The sequence below is a fragment of the Symphalangus syndactylus genome, chromosome 10, assembly GCF_028878055.3.
Source record: "Symphalangus syndactylus isolate Jambi chromosome 10, NHGRI_mSymSyn1-v2.1_pri, whole genome shotgun sequence".
Classification (NCBI taxonomy): Eukaryota; Metazoa; Chordata; class Mammalia; order Primates; family Hylobatidae; genus Symphalangus; species Symphalangus syndactylus.
In genome coordinates this window covers 24470001-24487034 of record NC_072432.2, presented here as the reverse complement: position 1 = coordinate 24487034, position 17034 = coordinate 24470001, and the positions used below count along the sequence as shown (strand labels likewise).

The 17034-nt window shown below is 35.1% G+C and overlaps 1 protein-coding gene across 1 annotated transcript in view; it reads right to left on the bottom strand.

Annotated features, from left to right (window-relative positions):
• The window catches only part of MALRD1 (MAM and LDL receptor class A domain containing 1), a 690246-nt gene that overhangs the window by 594249 nt on the left and 78963 nt on the right, over positions 1–17034 (bottom strand). The window contains exons 8-10 of the mRNA XM_063611006.1: positions 14554–14720; positions 9010–9102; positions 5863–6070 (exon numbers count right to left, since the gene is read on the bottom strand). Coding sequence (XP_063467076.1) covers positions 5863–6070; positions 9010–9102; positions 14554–14720 — 468 coding nt within the window. The remainder of the gene's footprint in view (positions 1–5862; positions 6071–9009; positions 9103–14553; positions 14721–17034) is intronic.

Below are 17034 nucleotides of genomic sequence, written 5' to 3'. Positions count from 1 at the left end.
TATGAGATATGGCACTGCTCACAATTTCAGAGAAATTTTACTCACAGTTCATCAGTTAAAGTGATATTTTAAGATTATGGCAAAGCGTTCTCTTGCATATTTAACCACTGCAGCATATGGGCAGACAAGAAAGAATTTCATTGTTCAGCTGAGAAAAAATCTGGATCATGAAAAGTAAAATATTTTATGAATCCTCTAGAAGTTAATCAGCTCTTCGTGAAATAAGAAAAAAAAGCTATGTATGGGAAATGAATGGGGAATATTTCATTTAACGAGAATATATTAGATTTTAACTAGGATTACACTATAAATATTTTGTTAATATGTATTGGAAACCCACACAGATCATTGCTACACGAAATATTTTTATATTGCTATTTCCTTTCCCTTCATGAAGTGTTTTAGCATTCAACATTTTTTTTTTTTTTTTTTTTTTGAGACGGAGTCTCGCTCTGTCGCCCAGGCTGGAGTGCAGTGGCGCGATCTCGGCTCACTGCAAGCAAGCTCCACCTCTCAGGTTCACACCATTCTCCTGCCTCAGCCTCCCAGTTAGCTGGGACTACAGGCGCCTGCCACCACGCCCGGCTAATTTTTTGTGTTTTTAGTAGAGAGGGGGTTTCACTGTGTTAGCCAGGATGGTCTCGATCTCCTGACCTCGTGATCCTCCCGCCTCAGCCTCCCAATGTGCTGGGATTACAGGCGTGAGCCACCGCACCTGGCCCAACATTTTTTTTAACATGAAAGACGTCTGGAGACAATATCACAGTAAAAATTAGTGCATTGCACAAGATCCTTGGTTTCAATTTCTTTCATTTGACTATTATACCAACGTCCCCTTTGAAGGTACACAATTCATATTAGCATTTAAAATTGTTTTAAAAGTCCTATAATAAAAAAACCTTTTTTCATGGAATTTCCTGAACTATTTTGATTTGAAGATATATCTATCATGCCAACTTTTCTGGAACACAGTGAAGTAGATTCTATATATATTTTTTTCCTATATGAGTTATTGAAAATTTTATATATAAATACAAATGTGTATTTTATTGTGGTAAAATATACATGACTTAAATGTAACATTTTAACAATTTTTAATGTAAGGTTCTATGGTATTAGGTACATTCCCATTGTTGTACAACCATTACCACTATCCATCTCCAGAACTTTTTCATTCCCAAACTGAATCTCCACCCCTATTAAGCAATAATTTCCATCTCCCCTCCCCTCAAACCCTGGCAACCACCATTTTACTATCTGTCTCTATGAGTTTGCCTACCTTAGGTACCTTATATAAGTGGGATCAAACAATACGTGTCCTTTTGTCTCTGGCTTACTTCACTTAACGTCTTCAAGGTCCATCTATGTTGTAGCGTGTGTCTGAAAATTAGATCTATTTCATGTATAAACTGTTCAGGGATCCAATGTGTATCTTTGGATATGTATGGCGTGTTGTATTTTAATTATTTTGATAGAGATTTTTAAAACATATTGCATATATATTAATTTTTTAAGCTTTATTGATGTATAAATGACAAATAAAATTGTAACTAAGTTACGCAATGTAATATTTTGATATACATACACATAGTGAAAGGATTACCATAGTAAAGCTAATTAGCATCATTTCATCCTATAGTTACCTTTTGTGTGTGTGATGAGAACATTTCAGATCTACTGTCAGCAAATTTCAAGTATACAATACAGTGTTATTAACTATAGTCACCAGGCTATACACTAGACCCCCAGAACTTATTCATCTTGTAAGTGAAAATTCGTATCTTTTGACCAACACCTCCCCATTTCTGCCAGTCCTCAGCCCTGGACAACTGCCATTCTACTCTCTGTTTCTACAAATTCAACTTTTTTAGATTCCATGTATAACTGAGATCGTGCTGTATTTGTCTTTCTCTGCCTGGGTTATTTCACTTCGCGTAATCCCTTCCAGGCTTATCATTGTCACAAATAGCAAGATTTTTTTCTTCATTATTGCTGAATAATATTCCATTGTGAACACATATACATTTTATACACACACACACAAACACACACACACATACACACACCACTTGTTTGATCCATTCTCAGAGACTTCAGTTGTTTTGATTGGATATTTTGAATAATGCTGCAATGAACATGAGGGTGCAGATATATTTTAATCTTAACTGCCCTCATTTAATACAGGATTATGTTAATAAACATCAAAAATCTATTGTTTGGTTTTAGAGAAATTTCACTCAGAGTTCATCAGTTAAAGTAATATTTTAAGATTATGACAAAGCTTTCTCTTGCATATTTAACCACTACAGCACATGAGCAGACAAGAAAGAATTTCACTGTGCAGCTGAGAAAAATTCTGGATCATGAAAAGTAAAATATTTTATGAATCCTCCAGAAGTTAATCAGCTCTTTGTGAAATAAGAAAGAAAGCTATGTATGGGAAATGAATGGGGAATATTTCATTTAATAAGAATATACTAGATTCTAACAGTATTATATTATAAATATTGTGTTAATATACATTATAAATACACATTATAAATATTTTGTTAATATTGATGCTCTTAAGGACTAGCAAAGTAATGAGAGATTTTGCTTCTACCCTGAGAGAACTCTGACTTATTTCCCTTTAGTTTTTATCAATCTTTTTAGATGCCATCTGTTTCTTCCCCTAGCTGTCTTCCTTCCTGAAGCCTCTTTGGTACAGTGGTTCTCAAAGTTTCATATGCAGACAAGTCACCTGGGACCTTGTTCTATGCAGCTTTTGGTTCTGCAAGGCTGGGCCAGGTCCTGAGGTTCTGCATTTCCACTAAGTTCCCAGGTAATACTGATGCTCTGGTCCATGGAGTTTGCTGTTGCAGCAAAACCCACAGGCTGTTTTTATTAACTGATTTTGAAAAGCCACCGGTCTGGAGGCTATGCTATGCCATATATTAAAATAATACCTAAAACTAAGGGCAACTTGATAATGAGAGAAGACCTGAGTGAGTCTGCCTTTGGGGAAAAGCACACTGACTGTGGAATAACCAACTGACAATCCTCACGAGTGCATATTTACTCATTCTCCAGAATTTGTTAAGTATTCCTGGTGCTATTCAAACTGCCTGCACGAGCTATACCCTCCTAGAGATTCATTCTAAAGCGCAATAAAAAAAGATATAAAGTTATTTTTCTTGTGCTTCATGAACATGGAAGAATCATTTATGAATAAAACTTGATATTACAAATTCAAATTTGTAAAATACAAATGTACACGTATGAGTAAAATGTTTCAATATGGTTTTAAATTTCAAAGGAAAGCCTCTCTTATTTTGTAAGAATATACATATGCACGTGTCTATATGCACAAATATATTAAATATTTTAGTGCAGCAAATAGTGTAAATGTATATCAATTCTAATAAATCAAATCTGTATAATTTCACAGCATAAATAATTGTATATATATTTACATGAAACACTCATTTTAGTATCAAAATACATGAATACACATATATACTGTATGCAATATGGCAACATTTTTATGACATATTCCCTATATCAAGTCAATCTGAATCACACAAACATGACAGGTTTTCTTTGGACAAATGAGATTACACTATTTAAAAACTTAAAAGACTAATAAGTAACACTGTTTTTGTTGAGAAGCACAATTACCCGTTTCTGCATTCACCCAAAGAAAATAGCAGAATGGCATCCAGATCTACTGAATTGGAAAAATGTCATATACATAATCAATGAAACTTCAATAAATGAGAAAGTATGTGAAAAATCAAATGCTAAACAATTTTTTAAAGATGAACATAAAATATGATTTACTACGGGGAAAACAATGGAGAGGAAAAAGCTAAGCTTCCAAATATACAAGTGCCCAGGTGCAGTGGCTCATGCCTGTAATCCCAGCACTTTGGGAGGCTGAGGCAGGTGGATCACCTGAGATCAGGAGTTCAAGACCAGCCTGGCCAACATGGTGAAACCCATCACTACTAAAAATACAAAAATTATCTGGGTGTGGTGGCACATGCCTTTAATCCCAGCTACTCTGGAGGCCAAGGCAGGAGAATCACTTGAACCCGGGAAGCGGAGGTTGTAGTGAGCCGAGATCACGCCATTGCCCTCCAGCCTGGGTGACAGAGCAAGACTCTGTTTCAAAAAAAAAAAAAAAAAAAAAAAAAAAAAAAAATATATATATATATATATATATATATATATATGTGGAAAGAAAGGAAATATATTTTCCTTCAGTTATTGACATTAAGAATTATAGAAACTGTTAGAAAGAAATATTTCCCCAATAGAAATGAACCAAATTGTCTGTAAAAAATTTAAATAAAACATAGAAAGAAACTTCACATACATTGGAGTAAATAAATTGTTCTTACATTGTTTGTTTTGAACAAAAGAAGAGAGCACCCCAAAAGCTTCGTTGAGCTCACACTGGTTAGCCGATTACTTGGTTTAGAGCTAGGAGTCTGAAGTATTAACTGGATTGCTGTTGATGAACATGGCAGAAGAGGATTTTAGCCTTACTGTCTCATCTCCTCTCTCCCGTGTCCCTCTGCATTGCTCTCAATAAAATCCAAGCTTCCCAAGAGAAACCTATTATGCAGAGCTTTTCACTTAAAAGGTGGCATTTATCTTATTATAATATTTTCACCTCTGCTCAACAAAACATCTCACTAAAATAAAGCACTGCAGTAAAATAAACGTCACATTTTTAATATCTTTTAAAAACCACCTGTTTGTGATACAGAAATTGGATTCATATCCTTGGAATTCATGTTTTCTAAAGAGACACAGGGATTTCAGTTGCTAAGTTACCTCATATGAGAATCATCCTGTGGATTGTAAATTAAATTATATTTTTGTTGAAATATGACTATGCTTGAATAGTAATGGGATCTCTTGCCATCACTTCTATCAGAGACTCTTCAGAAAAGGCCTGAAAAAAGGGTGTTGGGGCACTTTGGCCCTCCCAAACGCCAGTCATGGCTGAAGTGATTTCTTTTCTTTCTTTTTTTTTTTTTTTTTTTTTTTTCAGACGGAGTCTCACACTGTTGCCCGGGCTGGAATGCAATGGTGCGATCTCAGCTCACGGCAACCTCCACCTCCCAGGTTCAGGCGGTTCTCCTACCTCAGCCTCCCAAGTAGCTGTGATTACAGGTGCCCACCACCACACCTGGCTAATTTTTTGTATTTTTAGTAGAGATGAGGGTTTCACTATGTTGGCCAGGCTGTTCTTGAACTCCTGACCTCGTGATCTGCCTGCCTCGGCCTCCCAAAGTGCTAGGATTACAGGTGTGAGCCACTGTGCCTGGCTGGCTGAAGTGTTTTCTAGGAAAGTAGGAGGAGAGCAGCCCTTCCTCCAGGGCAGCCATGATGGCTGAAGTGATTTCTACAATCATGGTAGCTGCACTGGAGGAAGGGCTGCCCTCCTCCTACTCGTCCCTCCCAGCTACAGCTTACAAGATGATTGACTAGAGAGGAAAAAAGCATACACAATAAAAGTTAGCAACCCATACCATATGCCTCCAAGGCAAAGGTACAAAAAGTTTCCTTCTCCCACCCATCTTCTCTTTAATCAAAGCACACACATTCACACACCCAGCCAACAATAATCACAACTATTCATTTGTAGAACAAATTGAGAGATGTTGCAGACTTTGCAACAAACACCAAAACATTAAGTTAAAAGAGAGATCCCTGAAAGAATAGTACTAATAGTTTCAGAGATATAATGCATATTTATCATATTTCATACATATGACTTACATTTCCCTTGATAGAAACAAAGACTATTTTAAATCCAACTGACAATCTTGAATTAGAGCATGAAAACTAGTAAGCCATTCACTCACTTACAGCAATTTGCTGGGTCTTTATCACTCTCATCGGAGCAGTCCTGCCGAGAGTCACAGACAGATTCTTTGGTGATGCACTGGCCACTAGTGCAAAGGAATTCGTCTGCAGAGCAAAGCTTTCTGGATTGGGCCGGTCCACAGGCATAGACCCAGAGGTGATCAAGCCCAATAAAACTTCTCTGGCTCAAAAGAGTCCCTTCAAAAATAATCTTTAGGAAGAAAAAGATCAATTTATGAGTTTGCAATCTCCTTAATAAGACAAAAAACTAAAGAAGGTTGATAAAGACTACACAGTTATTGAGAAAAAGTGTTTAAAGCAACCAAGGCAATATATAACAAAGTTCCTGTTTGATAAGCTCAACCCATGCTCATAAGACTGATGTAACAAACCTGCACGCTGTGCACATGTACCCTAAAACTTAAAGTATTGAAAAAAAAGACTGATGGAAACATTTGCTACACTAAAGGCTCAGAGAAACCTCCCAAGATCAGGCAAAACACAAGCATCCCACTTAACTATCAAAAATGTCCCTGACTGCAAACTTGTTACTTGGTCATCATCTTTACAGCTCTCTTTCTTTCATTTTCAAGGAAAATAAGAAGTGTTGTCATTACTTACAGAACAAGAGCTGTAACTGCATCTGACTTATTTTTTAACTACTGAAATTAGTATTTGAATACATGAGGAAAAATATCAGGCAAATGGAAACAGACACAATATAGAAATAAAAAAAAGTCAGGGAATAAACATAAAACTCTATTCAACTTACATAAAAGAGTAATTTCTTTAATAAGTAAAGCAGTGTCAATTAAAGTAAATAAATCTTGTCACCAATTGAATTGCTAGCTTTTCTGGAGATAAGCAATATTAGCAAATGAAACAACCACACATTGTGGTCAAGTGTAAGATAATGTCAAAGTATTAGTATTCCTTGAGTTTCTACCAAGAGCAATTATTACTAACACCAAAAGTGCAAAAGTATAAATAGCTGACTGTATCACAAATAACTAATCATTTGCTGTTGAAAACATTAGCCACGAGCTACAGAGGACTATTTCAATTCAAATTAATGAAAATAAAATAAAATTTAGTTCCCTCAGTCATAGTAGCCAAATTTCAACTGTTCAATAGCCTCATGTGATCAGTGGCTACCATACCGGACATCAGATATAAATCATATCCATTATGCAGAAAGTTCTATAAAACAGCACTAAATGTGGTTAAAATTCCAGCCAGATACTAAGAATTAAAATTGACTTCCTTCAGTTTCATCCAGCTTAAATTTCTGAATAGATTTTCTTTTCAAAACACAAGGGATAGGCCAGGTGTGGTGACTCACACCTGTAATCCCAGCACTTTGTAAGGCCAAGGAGGGTGGATCACTTAAGGTCAGGAGTTCAAGACCAGCCTGGCCAACATGATGAAACCCATCTCGACTAAAAATACAAAAAATTAGCTGGGCGAGGTAGCACATACCTGTAGTCCCAGCTGCTTAGGAGGCTAAAGCAAGAGAATTGCTTGAGCCCAGGAGGTGGAAGCTGCAGTGAGACAAAATCCCACCACTGCACTCCAGCCTGGGTGACAGAGCAAGACTCCATTTCAAACAAACAAACAAAATACGAGGGATATATATTTGTTTGTTCATGAATAATTACTTAAGGTCAAATTTTCAGTTTGTAAATATGTCTAACAATTTGGTTTAGAAAATAATATTAAATTTAAATCATATCCAACAATAAGAAAACTTTGTATGCTGCCACGTACTTTTCCCATAATGAATATCACACATGTAAAAATTATTAATGTGGCCGGGCACGGTGGCTCAAGCTTGTAATCGTAGCACTTTGGGAGGCCGAGGCGGGTGGATCACGAGGTCAGGAGATCGAGACCATCCTGGCTAACACGGTGAAACCTCGTCTGTACTAAATATACAAAAAATTAGCCGGGCGTTGTGGCGGGCGCCTGTAGTCCCAGATACTTGGGAGGCTGAGGCAGGAGAATGGCGTGAACCCAGGGGGCGGAGCTTGCAGTGAGCGGAGATCCCGCCATTGCACTCCAGCCTGGGGGACAGAGCAAGACTCCGTCTCAAAAAAAAAAAAAAAAAAAAAAAAAAAAATTATTAATGTATAGCTCTATATTTTCATAGCAGCAAGAGATAAGATATGCAGAAATGACGTCAATTTGAGGTTCAAAAATTGATGGGTTTAAACTTAGATCTCAAAGGCCTATAATTATTGAACAGCTAATTACATTACATATCCACTTTAGAACCTGGAATAACTCTCAAATTCATTTTCTTTACATTTTACTTTGTTTTATCTTTGAGTTAAAACAAAATTTAATCTGCAGTTTATGAAAAAAGAAACTTGTTTAGTACCTGAGAAGTTATAAAAACAGGTATCAGCCTACAAAAATTAAATAGTGTCAAAATGTTAACTCAATAGGCTGTGATAGGATGTATAAATGGAATATCACTATAAAGAAATGAAATTGGTTTCGTAACCCACACATATAATCAGTATCATCATTTTATACTCACACTCCAGCGTAAATAAACTTATACATTCCATATATCATGTTGGTGCAAAAATAATTGAGATTTTGGCCATTGAAAGTAATGGCAAAAGCCACAACGGCAAAAGCTGCAATTACATTTGTACCAACCTAATACAACACAAAACACCAATTTAATTTTTAAGAGACAGCATTGCTATTGAGCCTATGTATGTTTCACATGTTTCTTGGTGTAGATAGAGCTATCCATATGTAATAAAGACATGAATTACTGCATTCAAAACATTTGCCTATACTCTACTAAGTTTCAATACCAGTTTACTATTTATCTACTTGATAATGCAATTTGTTTCCCTGGGGCAAAGCATGGTGCTGGGGAGCAAGAAAGGAAGGCTGTAGAGAATGAGGAAGCTGTGAACAAGAGTGGATGCACTCTACTTCCCCTGCCATGGGAAATTTGGTCTCAGAAGGAAAAGGTACAATTTAAAAAGTAGGCAATCACTCTCCCCAGATATACAGGTACACATCCCTAACTTAAATGCTAATGTAACTTTAGCAGTGCATGATCAATTAATTACTGCAAAGCTAAAACTTAAACCATGATAAAAAAATGCTTTTTATTTTCTTTCATACCTTAAATGTCTTCAGACCTTCTGGTATTAACACATCTGCTTTCACCCATTGGCTGTGAGTTGATATGTTGTATGTCCAAAATATTTCTTCTTCCTTTGATTTGAAGAGAAAGACATCACTCATCCCCCATATTCTAATCTTCACATTTACATACGTGCTCTCTTAATTACATTTTAGTAGGTATTACCTTACCTGTATGATATAAAGTACTAGGAAATCTAAAGTCTTAGTAGTAAAATTGAAAAAAAAAATAAGAAAATGAAGCATGTTTATGTAGTAAAGCTGCTTTTTGTAGATAAACAGTATTAGGATGGAACAAAAATTTGGATGAAATCTTTAAAAAAACAGTACTACGCTTCAAAAATAAAATTCTAAATAACAGTTAATAAAATCAGCAATTTAAATGTTGATCTCAATAACATTATTACATTTTGTAATATTGCCATGATACTAGAAAAGAAAAAGATTACAGGCAAACAATATAAAGGTTAAAAATGTTATCAGATGCATTTTCTGCACAATTTCAATTTATACTAAATATTTTTTCCTATGGAAACATTTGGTCCAAGTTCCAAACAATACAGTTATTTTCTGAAAATTATATTCTTAATTTGGTCAGTCTATCAAAGGCCTATTTACATCTTTTAGAGAAATCTATGTCATGCACCTGTACATTTTCAGATTGCAAAATGTATGTAAAATTGTTACTACATGCTATGAGTGTAGTAACAAGCCTTTATTGCATTCAAAACATGTATTGAGTGTAAAAAGCTCAATAAAATTCTATAGTGAAACTTCATCTCTACTAAAAATACAAAAATTAGCCAGGCATGGTGGTGGGTGCCTGTGATCCCAGCTACTCAGGAGGCTGAGGCAGGAGAATCACTTGAACCCGGGAGGCGGAGGCTGCAGTGAGCCAAGATGGCACCACTGCACTCCAGCCTGGGTGACAGAGCATGAATCCGTCTCAAAAAAACTAAATAAAATAAAAAAGTCTATAAGGTACTCGAAATTTTGTCTACGGCATGTATGGCATTGGCATTATGATTTATGATGATGCTTTTGTACTCTGAAATCTTATTTTTATTTACATTTTATTAGACATTCAAATTGACATTTCTTCCCAAAAATAGACCAAATTGTTCATAATGTTTACATATAGAATGTATTGATTTTTTAGGTAACAATAAGGTAAAAATGTGAAGATTGACATAATTATGTCTCAGGTTGAGCTCTGTGCCTGGCTCTGCCCCACTTTCTAGCATGAGATAAAAAACAGCCCTGAAAGGCAACCTCTTGTTGTAATCCAAATGATACGTGATATCAGTATTTGTCTCCTCACTCAGCCTCACATATTTTATGCATGCCCAAGATTTTCTAAAAATGAATCTACTTTCAACTTAGTCCTGCACCCTCAGATGCCTACTCCAAATTTCCAAGTTCTAAATATTTCAGAAGATAGTCTAAATCCATTACAATTTACTTCATTACTTATTCATATCAACTGTGAAGATTTCTACAAGACAGTGAAGCACATGGGGTGCACATATTTTTGGCTGATAGCTTTCATGGTGGATCAGGATGAACTGCAGTTATAAAAAGTTGAGACAAGCAACTAATTTTTCTTCTGCTTATTTCTTACAGAACTTCAGTTATTTAGCATCAAAACATTTACACCCTCCACAGATGCTTTTAGTGACACCTCTTGGCAAATTGCATTCACCACTTTCCCCCGCTTTTTATTTTATGAAAATAATTTAGAGCTATTGTTCTCCTTTTTCACACTGACTAATTGATTCCCCTCTGCTCCCCATGAAGATGGGTGCACTTACATTTTTTTAAAAAGTGAGCAGTGTTCTTTCCAAACTTAAATGGTTTTTCATAAGCCAAGTTCATAGTACACAGTGAATGAGATCTAGACTTTTCTATACATTTTCCAGTCTGATGGCACTAGCAATGTTTTGTAAAAAGAATTTATTCTAAGTGAAATCAGGTTTCATTTTATTTCTGTTCTTAGTCTCCCTCTTTCTAGTTACTTTTCACAGGTGTTAATGTAAAAAAGAAATCTCCAACTCAGCAAAGCTTTTCAAGGGATGTTCTACTTTTATCTTAAAATCAGTAAATAATTTTTTAAAAATATATCTTTGCTCCCCCAGTCCAGGATCAAGAATGCTGATTTACCTTTCAAGAAAAATATTTAATGTATTTATTAACACTCTATCTCTTAGAGATGCCAGTCTATGCCTTTCTCTTCCAGTGAAGAAATCAAGAGTACCAAAGTCAATCTTGTTGGGTTTCACTACTTTTGATCACATCTAGGAATAAGGCCATGGAATTTGGTAAAGAATTACAAGTAAATTTGGTTGTAAAGAAAAATTACACGTAAATTTCTTGGTAAATAATTATATGGAAACTCTACACAGAACAAAAGTAAGCTGTTGCTATGAGTATTATTTTATAGATCATGGACGTAGATCTAACCCAAGAATGGTTAGATGGTACAAACTAGAATCGCTACACACTTCAGCTGATTCTAAAGAGTGAACTTTTTATTTAACAACTTGCCTTCACCTGAGTTTTTCACTGCTCAAGTTCTAATGTCCTCTGGAAATAAAGAAAACAACCTTCAGCATTCTTGCTAGATATTTCTTGGCTTACCCGCTCACATTTATAGAGTAATAGATATTCACGACAGAAAACAGCATTCTATTCATGGAAAGATGTAAATCATCATTTTCATCAAGAGCTATTTTTTTAAATGACAGGTTTGGAGTCCTTTTAAGTGTGTGATAAAACATTGACTTGGGACTTAAATGTACTTTGATATAGATTTTGCATCAGTGAGTAACTTATGTATAGAGGATAGCAAATAGTGTCAGAAAAGACAGGACATCTCACAGGATACTAACGAATCAAGCATCAGTCAACAGTCTCTAAGATGTACAACCATTTGGTTCTGGTAAATACACCAGATCATTTCCCTATGATTAACTTATTTTCTTATAATATGAGAGACACAATCTTGATAACTGTATTACTGATTAATAGAGTTAATGAAGTGTAGTATCTAACATCATTTATATACTTGAAGCCAATTTGTTTTCACTCCTTTCTTGTATAGTTCTAAAGCCACCAGAAGAATGGCACTGCTCATTTTCAGTAATTCCAATCTACATACATTCATAATTACATACATACTAAATACACACATTCGTAATTACACAATACATATACACATTCATAATTACATACACAATACATACACACATTCATAATTAAATACATAATTCCATTCTACATGCATTGAAACTATTAAAATACATCACTCATTTTCAGAGCAGATTAAAATAATCCTCAGGATTAGACCATATTATCATACAAATTTCTACTTAAATTTAGGCTAAGAACTCATTCAATTTTAATGAAATAATTATCTGTCATCTGAAAAGCACTACCATAGGCCCACATATATAATTTAAACATTTTTAACCATAATTTAAACTCAATGAAATTATTCTAGAATTTCTCTAGTATGCCTTTATTGAAGAAGGAGTTGGAAATTATAGAATGTTGCAGATTGCATGGAGGCTCATTGGGATTGGTTCAAACAGCACAGGTGACAGCAACTGAAATATTGAGGCATGAATGGTGGAACATACATGCATACAGTTAAATTTTTTCTCTCTTCCTTTTCGGTAAAATTAATCCCACCTATCTGGACAGTTTGTAGTGCTGCAGGAAGGAAGGGCGATGTTGTCTCCTTTTCTTCCTCCCCCCCACACCTTACCAAACGGAATGAAATATATTAAATAGATTGCAGGGCAGTGACTGCAAGGTACTATTGCAAAAATCACAAAAACATAACAAGTTCTAGAATGCCAGGAAAATTATACCTCATCCAATTAAAAAAGAATGTATATACATATGTATATTACTTAATATATCTGTATGTGTGTATATGGATGTGTGGGGAGATGTATATATATCACATTCACATCTATAGACATGTGATATATGTATATATATATCACATCCATATTTATCTATATATTTACATCTATATGGATGTGTAGAGATATATATCTATAGCTATAGATATCTCATATCGATATAGATGTAGTGTGAATCCATATAAATACAGATACATAAAATAATATGTTGTTATATATTATATTACATATAATTATGCATTATATATTATTTATTAAGAATATATTTATTCATCTCCAGTTTCTGGCAGAGAGTTCCCAAAAACCTGTTAATTTCCTAATCAATAGGGATGTTAATAGAATCTCAGGGGACTCATCACCAGAAAGATCAAGCTACGATTAGAAGCTTGGAACTTTCAGCCCCACCTCTTCGGGGAAGAAGAGAGGGGCTGGAAATTGAACAAATAATTGATCATAGCTATGTGATGAATCCTCTATACAAATTCCTGAAGTACAGGTTTCAGAGAGCTTCCAGATTGCTGAACGCGTGCTGGTTCCTGGAGGGTGTACACCCGGGAATGCATGGAAGCGAAGCACCACCCCTCTTCCCACATACCTTGCTCTATTCATCTCTTCCATATGGTTTTTCATCTACATTTCTAATAATAAATGGGTAAACATGAGTAAAATGTTTTCCTGAATTCTGTAAGCCATCCTAGCAAATTCTCAAACCTAAGAAGGGGGCCATGGGAACTCTGATTTATAGGTGGTAGGAAAGAGGCACAACTCACAATAGAAAGCTTGTGATTGACATCTGAAGTAGGGGTAGTCTTGTGGGCCTGAGACCTCAACCCATGGAATCTGTACTATCTCCAGGTAGCTAGTGTCAGAATTGAGGCAAATCATAGGACACTCAGTTGGTGTCCACTAGAGAAATGAATTGCTCTGTTGGAAAAAAAACATGCATGTGGTGTCAGAAGTGAGATATTGGGAGCGCTGAGTGCGTTAAGAGTAGAAAAAGCAGGGTGTTTTCCCATACTATGGAATCAGCTGTCAGTTTGTTTTTATCTGTTATACTAATTGGAGTACTCACTCAACTTTACACTTTAGAACTCATTGAGCATCTTGGACAAGGAGAGAGAGAAGAAGGACTCACTCTACCCAGTGTGCCATTTTTCAATATTTAATCGATAATTACCAGTCTTAAAAATTATGTCTACTGCTACCCAAACAAGTAAGTTTTAACCATTATATTTATAGTTCAAATGATATATAGATGTAATATCCAAAACAGATCACAACAGAGCTTCAGTACAGAGCTCACAATACAGAATCTCAGCTATCTCATTTTTATTAGATCTATACTTTCTTTAATATACTTTCATGAATTTTGAAAACTGTATGAAATAATATTGGGCAAGTTATCACATTAACTTTTGTACATGAGAGTGTTCCCTATGCCAGTTTCTTAATAATTCTTTTTAAAAGTATACCAAATAAAGTCAAGTTAAAGAATAAAAGCCTATGCGCAACTGAGAAATTGAAACACAAGTTGCCAAGAGTTAGAAACTTCATTGATTCCATGAATTTGAAATAAATGCAACTTTCTTCTTACCTTATTATTATACAGTCTTACTCTCAGGACACTGCTTTCCATAGCATAATAGAATTGAAGATGACAGCTCTTGCCCAGGCAATGACACACAGAGCTATTTAGGTAAGCCCTGCTGTCTAAATGGTTAAGAGTGAAAGCATGCTTAGCCCCTACCCATACATAATAACCTGAAAGATAAAACAAAAAGAAGCAATTTAGGAAAACATTAGCTTCTTTCTGTCTGACTAAAACTATTACATTTCTGAAGTTTTCAAAACTAGACTTAAAACACAAATATTTTACTTAAAAGGATAGAATGCTTTCAAATGATTACATCAACTACAAATAACAGGTTTTCATTTTTATATATTATTTCTAATATGTAGAGAAATCTCCCAATTTCTATAATCAAAATTTGATAATACCCTTTTGTAAAAATTCAAGATTCCTATAAAAGAAACCTACATATACAAATTGCTATACCACCAAATTATTGTCATTTTCTTTTAAATATCACAATTCAATCCTTTTTTTAATCAAGAATTTCTCTTCATCCTTCCCAGAATTCTTGCCCCTCTGGATGATTTTTGATTTACTTTTTGTAGAAAATCCTTTATAGTTTTAGGAAATACAACTTAAAATGCCTTCTTTCTTACCAAGCCACATAGAGGTGTGAGATATCTACAGTCCTTTTAAATGTCACCTATGGATTTTGTTTTACATAAAGATACTGTATATAAGTTTTTCCCCATCTGATATTTAAAACCAATTTGAGCTGTTCTTGAACTTAATAACATTGACAACACAGATTTATAAAGAGATTTCTATAATTTTACAACTTCATTTTCAAAAATAAAGTCTGAAATGCTTCTTCATGCTACTGAAACTGCTACATGTCTCTGATGTTTATTTAAAAAGAAGTCTCTAAGGAAACCCAAATACAACAAGAAAGACAAAAACAGGAACGTGAGACCAAATTTTAGCCTCAGATATTTACAGCTACAGCAAATACTAAGCATAATATAATCCTTAGCTGAATAAACGTAACGTAAAAGCTTACACTATTTACATTAATGTCTTTTACACAGTAAATCATGTCTGACTTTCAACAAAAAATTACAAGGCACCTGCAAGGCAAAAAGAAGTTTGAAAAGAGTAATTCTAAAAAGTAAAGTCTATTAATCTTTTTGAAAGTAGTCTGTACACTATTCACAATAGCAAAGACATGGAATCAACCCAAATGTCCATCAGTGATAGACTGGATAAAGGAAATGTGGTACATATACACCATGGAATACTATACATCCATAAAAAGGAATGAGATCATGTCTTTTGCAGGAGCATGGATGGAGCTGGAAGCCATTACCCTGAGCAAACTAATGCTGGAACAGAAAGCCAAGCACCACATGTTCTCACTTATATGTGGGAGCTGAATAACTTGAACGCAGACACAGGGAGGGGAACAACACACACTGGGGCCTGTTGAGGGGTGAGGGGAGGGAGAGCATTGGGATAAATAGCTAATGCACACTGGTCTTTTTTTTTTTTTTTTTTTTTGAGACGGAGTCTCGCTCTGTCGCCCAGGCTGGAGTGCAGTGGCGCAATCTCGGCTCACTGCAAGCTCCGCCTCCCGGGTTTACGCCATTCTCCTGCCTCAGCCTCTCCAAGTAGCTGGGACTACAGGCGCCCGCCACCACGCCCGGCTAATTTTTTGTGTTTTTAGTAGAGATGGGGTTTCACCGTGGTCTCGATCTCCTGACCTCGTGATCTGCCTGCCTCGGCCTCCCAAAGTGCTGGGATTACAAGCTTGAGCCACCGCGCCCAGCCTGCACGCTGGTCTTAATACCTAGGTAATGGGTTGACAGGGGCAGCCAACCACCACAGCACATGTTTACTTATGTAACAAACCTGCACATCCTGCACACGTAGCCTGAAACTTAAATAAAATAAATAACAATAATAATAATATTACTGCTACCTCCAAAAAATAAAAAATAATAATCTGCACAATAAAATATATAAATACAATGCTAAAGACAGCAAAAACTAATTATATTTATAAATTGCACAAAAAAGAAAATTTCATACAATTTGAATACATTCTATTAAAAACATATTAAGATACCCTAGGAAATAAATAAGAAAATATTAGCAAGTATAAACTTGAAACAAAAATAATAAATTAAGACTTTAAATTAAATGTCCAATAGGCAGAATATAACCTGGACTAGCCATAGTGTCAAAGAGAAAATTCATGTACCAGAAGCCCTGAAATGTAACTCAAAATAGAGTAAATTATATAGAAAATAAAAAGGAGCAGTCAAGTTATGGAATGTGAACATTAGTTGTGTTTAATAGAAACTCAAGATGAAAAGATTAGAGGGAGTAAGAGAGAATTACTTGAATAGAATAACATAATTTCTGCAAGTGATGATATGTGTGCATTAAAAATTAAACATATACTCATTCCTGCACTCATCATACTGAACTTTTCAAATAACA